General features: G+C 30.1%; 1 protein-coding gene across 2 annotated transcripts in view; it reads left to right on the plus strand.

The window, feature by feature from the left end:
* LOC118183285 (putative ATP-dependent RNA helicase Pl10) overlaps positions 1 to 12,765 on the plus strand; it is a 143,744-nt gene that overhangs the window by 86,297 nt on the left and 44,682 nt on the right. For both annotated transcript variants that reach the window (XM_035352760.2, XM_035352761.2), the window contains 2 exons: positions 3,466 to 3,610; positions 12,091 to 12,256. In XM_035352760.2, coding sequence (XP_035208651.1) covers positions 3,466 to 3,610; positions 12,091 to 12,256 — 311 coding nt within the window. The remainder of the gene's footprint in view (positions 1 to 3,465; positions 3,611 to 12,090; positions 12,257 to 12,765) is intronic.

Consider the following 12,765-nt stretch of genomic DNA (forward strand, 5'->3'; position numbering starts at 1 on the left):
AATAATGCAGCTAAGTATAATAGGATCAGTTTCATTTTTAGGTATTATGTTCAAAAGGTTCTTCATTGGCTCAACAGGGAGAATATTTTGTAAAAATTTAATAGTTGGCTTATTTGATTTAAATAAAGCATATGATGGCTGTTTTCTTGAGTTGCATCACAGGCGTGGTTGCGGCTTACCTAGGGAATGGAATCAGACTGTCTAATCACCCATTATCTTCCCATCACCAATTTCCCAAGATGAGTTTTAGCTCAAATACGAATCAGAATCTTGCACGAAACTAATAAGACAAGTGAAATATTAATAAAAGACAATTTGTGCTGCCTCAACGGATTTAAAAAATCATAAAAATTTGAAAGAAGGTAACAAACGAAGACAAAGTTTCAAATAAGAACTGGAGCTGTTATTGTCAGCTTAGAATTTTTATTACAGATTGATTTAGAATATTGTTTAGTATGGTATATTAACTGTCATGAATGCTTAACTGAGAATTATTTTCTTATTTTAAACTTATAATGAATTAAAACTCTCTTTCAATATGAAAATGTGGCTGTCATTCTTAAGGGGGGGGAGGAGATAATTTGAGTCTAAATTCTTCAGCATGCTGTTTTATCTTTGACAAGCAGCCTGAAATGCCTAATGGCAATTTTTACATTCTGTGAAAAATTAACCAATAAAAAGTCTTATCAATGCATACATTAATAAATTGGTGGTAAAATTTTGAGTTAATGATGTATGTGTGGCATAAAAAATAATGGCTAGATATTTCTTAAATGCAGATCTAGCCCTCATGAAGTTTTAAGTGATGTGTGTGAGGAAGAAAATTTGGCAGGTGAATTTTCTATGAAAAAAAATTCTTTTGTGGTATGATTTGACGTAGTTAAGATATTCTCTTTTTTAACACATTCGCTGCCACCAAAATTTATATATCTGTCCTCAGAAGCCGAATTTAAAAAAGTGTTTTAATGATTAAAAACGTTCCTAATATTTTAATAGTAAAGCCAGAAAAAAAGAAAAACCTTTTATTTTCGTGTTTAGTGTAAAAAAATTTCGGACGCTCTAGAGCGTCAGTGGCACCTCACGTTCAACTTATTATCTGTATGCCACTGACGCTCTGGCGCGTCTCATCATTTTTCTGCGAAATTATTGACACATTATATAAAGTCACAGTTTAAAAGAAATAAAATGTTTAATTGGATAAAGAGAAGTGAAATTTATGAAAAATTATAAAATTTCCTTCTTCCAGTAGTCCTGAAGTCTATTCATTCTTACTGTCCCCATTTGCAAGAATGCTCCCAAAAAACTAAAAATTCATCCACTTTTAAATCTTTCCAAAGCGTTATTCGTGACTTTTCTTTCGTTTTATCGCTATTTTGTATTTCTAATGCGTAACGATTTGTTTCTTCGACTATTTTTTCCAGAAATACTTCAGTGAGGAAAAGGCGAAAATATCCGATAGGAGTACTTTCAGTTGGCTGTATTAGCAAGGACTCAGATTTTGTAAATGTATGACTTACCATGCAACTTGAATCTGTTTTCCGGTCAACCTGTCGGATTACCGGTAATTGTTGATCTTCTGTGTCAGAATCCGACATTTCTAAGTTATCCACAGCGACATCACTATCTCCTTCCGATTCACTCGTAGAATCCCAACCGTAATCTTCATCGTCTACGCTGTCATAATCAGAAAGATCACTCTTTTCTAGTAATTCTAATATTTCGGCATCAGTCAGTTTTTTACTTACTTTGCTTTTCTTAGGCTGTGAAGGTCCTGCAATACTTGTACTGTCCGCCATTTTTAAAAATGCAAAAAAAAAAAAAAAAAAAAAAAAAAAAAAAAAAAAAAAAAATTAAACACAAAATTTAAAAACCACGCACTGAAAATATAAAAATAATGCTTCACTAACGTGCCACAAAAACCTCATCGTTCAACCTCCAAATCCAAACTAAAACTAAAGCAGTTTACTTATCATACTCGATTGTCGCCCCAGAGTGTCACCGGCATGGGAGGTAGCGCCATGCTGACGCGCCAGCGGCAGCGAATGTGTTAATTTATATTATCTATATGTAAATATTAACCATTTTATTTTATTTTGAAACTTACTTAATATATCTTTTTATATTTTAAGTCATCAAAATGCAGTATTGTAACTTGTGATTGGAGACTTGCAGTTGTGAAAATGTTTTAAGTGATGCAAATACTCATGTTTTTGGATTTTAATTTAAACAAAATTTTAAAAAAAATCAACTTTATATGCATTTTATATGTTTCCTTGGCCCCTGTATTAGTATGGAGGAAAATTTTGTGCTGATTGTAAAAATAAAGTACAGTGTGACTCCTGTACAACAAAAATTGATGGAAATATTTCGTTTCTAAGTTCATGATCATATTAAGGGTCTTGTATGCATATAGAGGGATGAAATATTCACTTGTTTTTTCCTAAAAGATCTCTTAATGCAGACTCTTTCTTTTAAAATTAGTTGGAAATACTGTCAGGCCAATTCATATAATCACATATCCAACCTATGACATTATAAGCTCTGTTCAGACTGTGGTATAAATGTCAAAGTGTCTTTGTCATAAGTCATAAAATGCAGGAAATCCGTTCACATCTACGAGACAGGGTCTAAGCCGTAGCCAATTACAGAAGCTAAATTTGTGCATGTGTGGATGTGTCTCAAGCTTTCACACTCTGTTCACCCGTTCGCTTTGATTGATTGACTCTTATATCAAGTTGGCAACTTCGAACTTTATGCCAAAGCCCCCTAAACCAGTTTTTATGACTTAGAAAGGTCTGGCTACCTAGTAACGAAACTTGGCTTAAACCAGTTAAGACATTTATAACCTGCCTGAACAGAGCCATAAGTTATTTCTAGTTTAGTGAAGCTTTATTATTATTATTATTATTATTATTAGATTATGATTGTATACTATTAAATCTTCAGAAGAGTATTAATTATGTATTTTTAACATTTGAAAAATAATTGAAACTGATTTGAAAACCTGCCAATGTAGCTGTTGTAGCAAAATTATAAAGTATGTTAATTACTGGTAAATCACAAAAGAAGTATCATTAAATGGCTTTTAAGTGGGAAAAATTCAGGCTTTTAATTTATTTGTGAACCAAACTCTGAATGGAAGTTGAAAGGGACATAAAATGTTCCAATGTTGAACTGAAATATCTCGGTCAATTTTGGTCACACGGTAACCAATTGTTATTTTTTAAAACTTAACGTTAAAAAAACTTGTTATTTTAGTTTTATTTCGTATAAAATTTTCGTAAATACGAATATAGGTTATAATGGGGTATTGTATAAAAAAATTAGTTTCATATTTCGTGAAAACTGATTTTTTTAAACTTAAATATGCTAAAATGTAATAAAGTAGAGCCTTAAGAAATACATTAGTGTTTACTATTTGGAATATACTGTTTTAAGAAATGTATTCCCCCTCCTTTGTTTCAGATACTTAGTTTTAGATGAAGCTGACCGCATGTTGGATATGGGTTTTGAACCCCAAATCCGTCGTATTGTTCTTGAAGACAGGATGCCTGGAATAGGAGAAAGGCAAACACTCATGTTTTCTGCTACATTTCCAAAGAAGGTCCAGGTGAGATTATATTTGAACCAAAAAGTAGGGAATTTTTCTCCTTTGGGATAGGATTTTGAATTTAGTATTTTTTATAAGTATTGTGTGTTCTATCAGTGATTAAAGTGCAACTGTGCGTGGGAGAACGTGTTTCATGATTTGCATTTAGTTTCTTGCTTGCTAGTGATATGTTTTTACTTTCTGAAATGTCTTGTTCTCTTTTTAATGTCAATTTACTCAATTTGTTTTAACAATATTAGATAAGATGTTCAGTAGATTTCAAATTTAAAATTGGCTCAATTACTTTATTTTCAAAAATAAATTATTCTTGTTAATTTAAATAAGTAATTTAGTATTATTATTTGCTGGCAACAAACATTTATTAAAAAGTTGTTAAACGATAACTTTGAAATTAAAATTCAACTAAAGTAAAATCTTTATGTTTTCACTTTTGTTTTTGTCAGCGGAAGTAATTATTTGTATCAAAAATCACATATAGAAGACTTAAGGGAAGATTCTAATGGTGTGCCTAAACTTCATGTTCAAATGACATTTAAGTGAAATCATTGAAAATTTGTATTAGATTTCTGTATCAATGCATAATGTGATTTCTTTCAATTTTTGTCCGATTGAAGTATATTTGATATTTTTATATATTATTGCTGTCCTGTCTGTTTTCTAATAATTGTAGCTGTGCGTATTTTTTATTGATGTGGACATCTTGAATTAAATGCTACCTAAGTGTACTGAATTTAAATTTTGAGCAGCTGAAGAGTTGAACCTAAGAACTGATTCATTTGCATATGAGTATATCATTTTGCATATAGACAATCAATTAATTACTTCACAACATATTTAGCAAATCTGCTTTTTATATGAAAATCTGCCATAGAATCAAAAAAGCATATTTTTTGCATGGGTATAGCCTTACTTCTCATTCCCTATGTTCTTTTGCCACCGTTAGTAGTGATACTGATGGGTAAGTTTTAAGAGTGACAATATAATGGCCACTGGGCACAGTCTTATTTCTCCACTATAAACCAGGTTGGGTGACATCAGTGCTCTTATCCAACTGATGTGCAATTGCTTTTGATTTCTGTTTTGGTTTTTCTTGACTTGTAAAACTGCAATATAGTTACCACTAAGCGTTGTTATTTCATAGCAATCACCAGCAGTTTAAGAACTGTACCTGTTGGTTAGACAGCATTACCTATTCAGGAAATGAATCTAGGGGCAATATCAGACTTTTCATCCCAGTTACTCCTCATTCCATCCATCTTCACAATTGTTTTATCTGAAGTGATGTCATCAAAATGTTTTCTAGTAGGTATTTCATTACTTGGAATATAAAGTGAAACTGTTCACTTTACTGTACTTTTATTGTCATCTATGGAGGAAGGATTAAAAAATTTGAATATGTGCCTATTTCCTGCTTGAGAAAGACATTAATGTAAATTGTTTTCTTTTTTTATAATTCTGAAGCTGCCATCTTTAGAAATAATCCACGTCAACTTTTGCATATTGCTGTAGTACTACAACAGCATAGATAAAATATCAAATATTGTTTTATTTGATTATGATGAAGTTCAGTTGTATATAATTGTAAAAATAAGGAAGTTTAAGCCAAATCCATACTTCAATAAAGTTATAAAATATTTTTATTTAAAATAATTGATAGAAAACATTGATACATTATGTTCAAATCTATTTGCTCCTCTGGGTAAAAGATAAGCATTCTACTTTCCTTTTTATCATAAAAGACAATATTTCACACTTTTTTATGTATGTTTACAAAGGAGTACAATGGAACCTCGTATCAGGAACACCCCACTTCATGAACAAATTATCTGGGGGGGGGAACTTCAAATGACAGTATATTGAGATAAAGTACCCCAAGTTGGTAACATGATTTTCAAGCATGTTTTTATGTAAACATTACCTCGTTGTTGACATTCGGCCTTCTTGAAACATCATTTTAATATTTTCAGTCTGCTCGTTAACAAGAGTATGACTTTGGCCTGGAGGAAGTTATGGCTGGACTCGTTTCAGGCAGACACTTAGATACATAAAATGGGTTTTGTTATATATGATACTGTGTCTCTAGGCTAAAGCATGGGTTAGGATGATAGCAGTGAAGATGGGTTGAAGTTACCAGAGAACCATAAAAATTATTTCAACAAAGAATAGCTACAGTGGAAATGGGTAGAAGTTACTAGAGGTCCATAAAAATGGAACTTGTTTCAAAAAAATAATTGGCTACCTCAAAATTAACATTTTAAATTTGGTGATCTGCCCCTAAATTCATCTCTTCTCACAGGTTCCAGATATTTCTATCTTACATAATGTTTTTAATGCAGATAACTCTTGTCCAATAAAATTAATTGTAAACCAAAATTCTGAACTGAAACTTTTCCGACTCCCAGCCTTCTTCCTCTGAAGTTTTATGATACTCACCCCTTTTTCGCATAAGCTCTCCTGCCGGCAGGACGTTTTTCATGTATGCTGCTGCTTACTTGCTTAAGATGACGTCGTACTTCAAAATCCAACTTCTGTATTCAAATGTAATTAAACATCTTGTCTGAAAAAATGATGATTTGATATACATAAAAAAATAAAGATTATGATTTTTTAAGATACGCTGTGCTAAATTGCATCATCATGTTCTCCAGTTAGCCACTACGGTCTTCTCGGTCATCTACGCAGTATCATAAGCTGTTAAAAGTTCCAGTGTCTTCATCTACTCATTTTAAAATCATTACATATTTATATTTGACTTCATCGAATATTCTATTCATATAAAGCTAATATAAATTAAAAATATAATTAAGAAATTAAGAAATTTTAATTGCAAAATAAAAAGTAAAATGAATTATTGCTGCAAACTTATTTACAATATCATTCAAATTCTAAGAGCATATGTAAATTAAGTGCACGTATCTAAAACCATGAAAAATTGACATTCCAAAAAATGAAATTTACCAATGAATTTTCTCAATCCTCTAATACAAGATTTGAAACAAAAATTTGTAATCACCAAAATTGCGCTTTTTCTACTCTCCAAACCAGCTTTTTGGTCGCACGACCTGTCCCCCCCCCATTCCCAAGGCATTAGCGAACTCCGCTGCTCTTCGAGTTGCCATGACGACCTTACCCGGGGCCTGGAGAAATATGTCTCCCGTCCCTTACTCTTTCAACCTGTTTTGATTCCATCCACGCAGTGTGTTCAAAAATTCGCCTTATCAATCACCTCTCTCTCTTTTAATATCGCAGCGGCGGGAGGTCTCTGACCCCTACCTAAGTGAATTGAAAGATGCTTTTGTCCCTTTGTGCGGACTCCTTATTCATTTCTGTTATCTTTAAACCCTTAATGGTTTTCGTTCATTTTCTTTAGCCATTGCAAGACTCTTAATTAATTCACTTTCTTAACGATGTTGTGGAGGTAATTGCATTTATTTGCAAATGTACTCCGGAAGCCAACGCCTTGGGCCTTGGGACAAAATTGATAAAGCCAGTAATAATTTCAACATTATTTGAAAATTTTTTTATGTCTCACTAGTTGATACTAAACTGAATAATGACATTACTTTTAAACTTACCAATACACAAGAAAATGTCATAGCAAAAAAGCTTAAAGCATTTCCTAAGAAACTACAAATTGCACAACCATCTAACTACAATATATTAGCACATCTTTATGCTGTTCCAAAATTCCATAAATCACCACTCAAATTTAGAATTACAGCAAATGGTACAAATAATTAGAAAATATAGATTACATATTTGCAATTAAACGTAAAAAAATCTGTATTTTAATTCGTCAAGTAATTAACAAGCAGCACAACTATTATTGGATTATTGAATAATAATGCTCCAGTTCTCAACAAATTTAAAAGTTTAGAAATCAAGAACTTAACTGCTATGACTTTGAAAACCTTTATACTTCTCTACCATTGGACGAAATTTATACTAGTTTAATGCAACTCCCACAACTTTTTCCTGACATGCTAAGCATCCTCTGAATTGAAAGTTGGGAAAACTTACCTGCATTGTGTATTATTTAATAACTACATTAAATTCAATAATAAGATCTTTCAGCAGGTGATAGGAATTCTAGTGGTTCTACACAAATATGTAACCTATTTCTTTTTGCTAATGAAGATAAATTCCAGCTAAGTTTGAATAAGAATGAATTAAAGTTATTTGCAAATGCATTTAGATACATTGATGATGATATAACTTTCAATAATAATTCTGCTTTTAACCCTTTGCGACACGCATATTTAAAATATATTTTAATCTTTAAAAAAATGCCTTAGAATAAGTCAGATGGACTTACTTAAGTGCCTTTAAGGCTTGAAAAAAATTCTGCGCTTTTATTTTTTACGGTGGAAGGTGGGATACCGTTTGTCCCACCATGCAACTAGCACGTCTTGTAGCATATTGGTGTATAGCAGGAAAAAAAAAATTATATGTGGAATGAATAAACAAAATAAAGCGTGCATTCTAAAATATTCATAATAAACACACTAAAATGCATTTTGTACTTATTGCATATATGCATGACTTGTAAAATTTTGCATATGCACATTTTGCATGTAGTATATATTTAATATTTTTAAATTTTAAAAACAAAAGAAAATATTTTCTTGAATATTAATTTAAGATTAAAATTTGATACTCATACATATGATACTAAATAAAATATTAAAATTGGCACTTGATTCAAAAACATTTATATGTGACTAAAATTGAAAAAAAGTCACTTTCATGAAACTGAACGTGTTTGAAAAACATGTTTGAAAAACATGTTGTTTCATTCTTTTGTAAGCATACAGGCACTTCACATGTTTCACACATGCCAAATGTTCGTCGTTTTTCTTTCGATATGCTGCAATATGCACATCTTCTCCTGCTCGTTCTCTTTGGCGTTTTACTTACATTTTTTAGTGTCTTTTCTGGTTGTACGAACGGGTTTTTAGTTTTATTTGAACTGGGGATTTCAGTTTTCTTTTCAGCTCTTTCTTGCCTGCAAGTGCCATTAGACCTTCTGTAACTGAGAGAAGAAAATCTTTCATTGTTTTTACATCATGATCAGGTTCGCGAACAAACTTAAATAAATGTGTTTACTATACTCGCATCTAAAAAGTAAAAAAAAAAAAAAAAAAAAAAAACAAAAAATCATGTGCCACCATTTCTTGCTTTTGCGGTCTATTTCATATAGTCCTTTCAGTTGATCAATCAGTCAACATATCCCATATTCTTATTGTATGAAATAATGCTGTTTGGGCACAGTACTTTCTTTTTTTTTCTTTCTTTCTTTTTTTTTTTTTTGTCTTTCCATCTCGTTCCTTTCTATTAATTTCTTTCATTTCAGTTGCCTTTTCCAAGCAAGACAGGATAGAAACGGATCTTTTATCCTTCCATTTTATGCAATAAATTGAATCATCGCTAACTGAAAAGTCTATATTCTCTTGACATAAATTTGTCTTTTAAATTTTTGGGTAGATACTTCCGATCCATATTTACAGTGCCACATGCATAGATGGGTCTGTGTCTTTAAAAAGCGAAACAAATTATGACTACTTCCCTTTCTTCTTCAGCAATAACTTCAACCTCAGTTATTCTCTCCTGGATTTCAATTTCATCTGAATCAGAACTGACATCTGAAGCATTTGAGTGGCAATCGGATGACAATTCAGCAAAAAGATCCAAAGCTTCCTGAGTTGTTAATTTTTTCCTACACATTTTAGCACATCAGAGCATACAACGGATGTAAAAGCGCACGCAATCACGAAAAAAGTAGATGCAAAAAAGAAAAGAAAAAATAATCGTGAGTGCTGCCATCTATTGAGCGGAAATTCAAGTGTGTGGTGGGACAAATTTTAACCCACTTATTTCAACTGTAAAATTAATGTTATAAAATATTGAATACAATTAAGATTTTTGAAAATAAAGTACTTTTGAATATTAAAAAATATCATACATATCATAAATTGTATACCAAAATTTTTAAAATATTGAAAAATGCGAGATACAGGGATATCACTCTTGTGATCCTATTTTGAATATTTTTTGCTTATAAACTTAAGCCCTGGTATAGTAGTAACATCTACTGAGAAAAATAATAACTAAAGTAGATTATTTTTAAAAGATTAGAAAATATCTAACGGAAATTGCTAACTGAGAAAATAAATATTAATTAGGTGGGACATATATTGACCCACCATGCCGCAAAGGGTTAAACAATTCAAAATTTACCAAGATAGTTTAACATTGTATAAAGTTAGTTAATAGAACTAATACAAATCAAGATAATATTGAATAGCTAGACCTGCTCATAATTAAGCACAACAAAATTAAATTATATTATAGAAGGAGGACATTCCAGTTTAAAACTATTAAACTAAATTATTGGAACTCTAATATCGCCAAAAAGTAATAGGTAACACTTTAATAATCCAAATAATTATAAATAAAAATAAGAGTTATAAATTATAATGAAAATATATATACTGAAATAGAAGATGTAAAGGAAGAAATAATAAAATTAATTAATGTACAAGTTAATAACCATGTCCCAACACAATTTAGTAAATTCTATATTAAAAAGGCAGGCATTAACTTTTCTTTTAAATTTTTTTAACTCTTTATGGCATGATAATATTACCTTAAAACTTAACTAGAGGGTTATAGAGGATTTTGAAGAGTTAAGGGATTACTTATTAATTAATTATTTGTAAAAATGAATATTTATCAATACTGGATTCTTTCCTTTTACTAATGAAGGGCTAACTCTTTTCAAAAGTCTCAATTCGATTTGAGTAAAGATTTGTATCTAATTTTTCTAATTTTCCTACCTTTGGCCAGTATTTAGTAAAAGTTTTGATTAAACTTTAACTTCAGTTTTAAATAACAGTCTAGTGCAAAAAATTTCTTACAATAATTCTCTATTTCAATTTGTGATTTAAAAATAAATTTAAAAAAATTTTCGACTTCAAATTAAAATTTTATTAATTCAATTAAAATGTTTATTCGAACTTTTAATTTTACTAAGAAATTTTTTCAAAATTCTACATCCTTAGCAGTTTACTTTACATTGTATTAGCACCCTCTATTTATACAGTTAAGCGTAATAACAAACTACTCAATTTCAACTAGTTTAGCAAATGCTAATCCACACTTAGGAATTCAAATGTGTAGTTCTATGTAAGTTAAATGAAAACTTGCTATTTACTAGCTTTTTTATAATTATTATTTTCATATTTTGATTATTGCATGTAGTTTATTTTAGGTTTGCATGTATAATTCGTATAGGGGAAGTTTTCAATAGGCAAGAGTTTCTAAATTACTTTGGTTTTCTACTCTTGACTTTAATTAATATTTTAAATTCCTAGTCATTTTACTTGCTAAATTTCTCAAAATTCCTACTAGTTTAAATTTCTTTTTTAATAATTCACTACATTTGGTTTTACTTTTGGTCTTGAATTTTACTTATATCCTTGCCTATATGGGTGAGAAAACACGAATTGAGTAATTGAAGAGTTAGGTTTGGAGGCAACTTCTCCTTGATAAGTCTGTTTCCTGCCTGCTCAGCAATTATTCACTTATGCAATTTTAATTTGGTCTTAAAAATTCCTTAAAAATTTTTTGAGACTAATTTTCAGGAATGTATATTTTTTCATGGTTTTAGATACATGCACTAGATTTACATATGCTCTTAGATCGCAGAAATAATTATTTTTATTTTTGCAATTAAAATTTAATTATAATTTTAATTTATATTAGCTTTACACGAATATATTTGTTAAGTTCAAATATTGCAGCAATGTCACAAGAGAATTACTTAAATTTAATTTAACTTTACCTTATTCTTGTGAAACAATATATGTGTTTATATGTATATACAGACATATCATGTCCTCAAAATTTCTTACTAAACCTTTGTTTTAGCAGCTGTTGGTTGTATACATAAACTTTCAATTACAAAAATATTTTGATGGAAATCATACAAATAAATATTTAGTTTCTGGCATTTTCAGATTAAAAAAAAAAAGACATTTTACGAAACTATGCAATAAATTTCTTTTACTGATCCTTGTAATTATGCTTAGGAGTATTGCAGTTATGTTTATGGAAATTTTATACTTATAAAATATAAAATGTGAAAAGTTTGATTCCCATACAAGAAAAATTGACTGCTATTATAAAGTTGAATGTCATTTTCAGGGGCCATACACAAGAAGAGTGAAATATTCATTTTTTGGTAACCAAAAAAATGTCAATTTAAGAAAAAGATTTTTCATATTACTAAATTGAGTGATGAGCATATTTGTTCTCAGATTTGCTTGAAAAGTTTTGAACAATTAGTTTTTCTGAATGATTGTAACAGGATCGTAGGGAATTCATAATCTTTTTACATGAAGCTATTTTTAGCAGTTTGTCAATGAAAATGAACTTATGAATGTAAATGAACTTAGTTTAATGCATCATTTGTGTCATAGGAACTTGCAAGGAAGTTTTTGGATAATTATATATTTTTGGCTGTTGGCCGTGTTGGAAGTACATCTGAAAATATCACACAGAAAGTTGTTTGGGTTGAAGAACACGATAAACGTTCCTTTTTGCTAGACTTACTAAATGCTGCTGGTCTGAGGAATGGTAATGCTTGTAAGTATTTTATTTTAATGCACTTCTTTCAATAGGAGTATATTTACTTCTTTAAATTTTTGAAATGCAATTTCAGAAGGTACATTCAAAAGTCGTTAATCCGGACTCGTCGGGACTTCGGCGAATCCGGATTATCAATTTTTCCGGATTATAGATCATCAGTTTAAATCTGGTAAAATGGCATGTAGAAATTATAAAATTAAAAATATGAAACTGTAATTTACGAAATAAAGAACAATTATGATCTAAAGGGTATCAAAATTTACAAAAAAAAAGCTTAACATTTATTTGTTTACTTTATTAAACATTTCTTTCAATGTAAGTTGTTTAAGTTGCTTCGTTTTTTATGTGATAATACATTCTCTTTAATTCTATAAACAGACATAATTTCTTGTTCAGTTACAAAGTTCCGCTGTTCAAGTCCTATAATTGCTGTGTTGAGAATACTGACTAATTTGTCAATCAAAATTTTTTCGTTTTCAGTAACCTCTGTCACTTTCTTCGCTATC

Source organism: Stegodyphus dumicola, chromosome X1 (genome assembly GCF_044657685.1).
Source record: "Stegodyphus dumicola isolate Sdum_Otavi_A_Nest chromosome X1, ASM4465768v1".
Lineage (NCBI taxonomy): Eukaryota > Metazoa > Arthropoda > Arachnida > Araneae > Eresidae > Stegodyphus > Stegodyphus dumicola.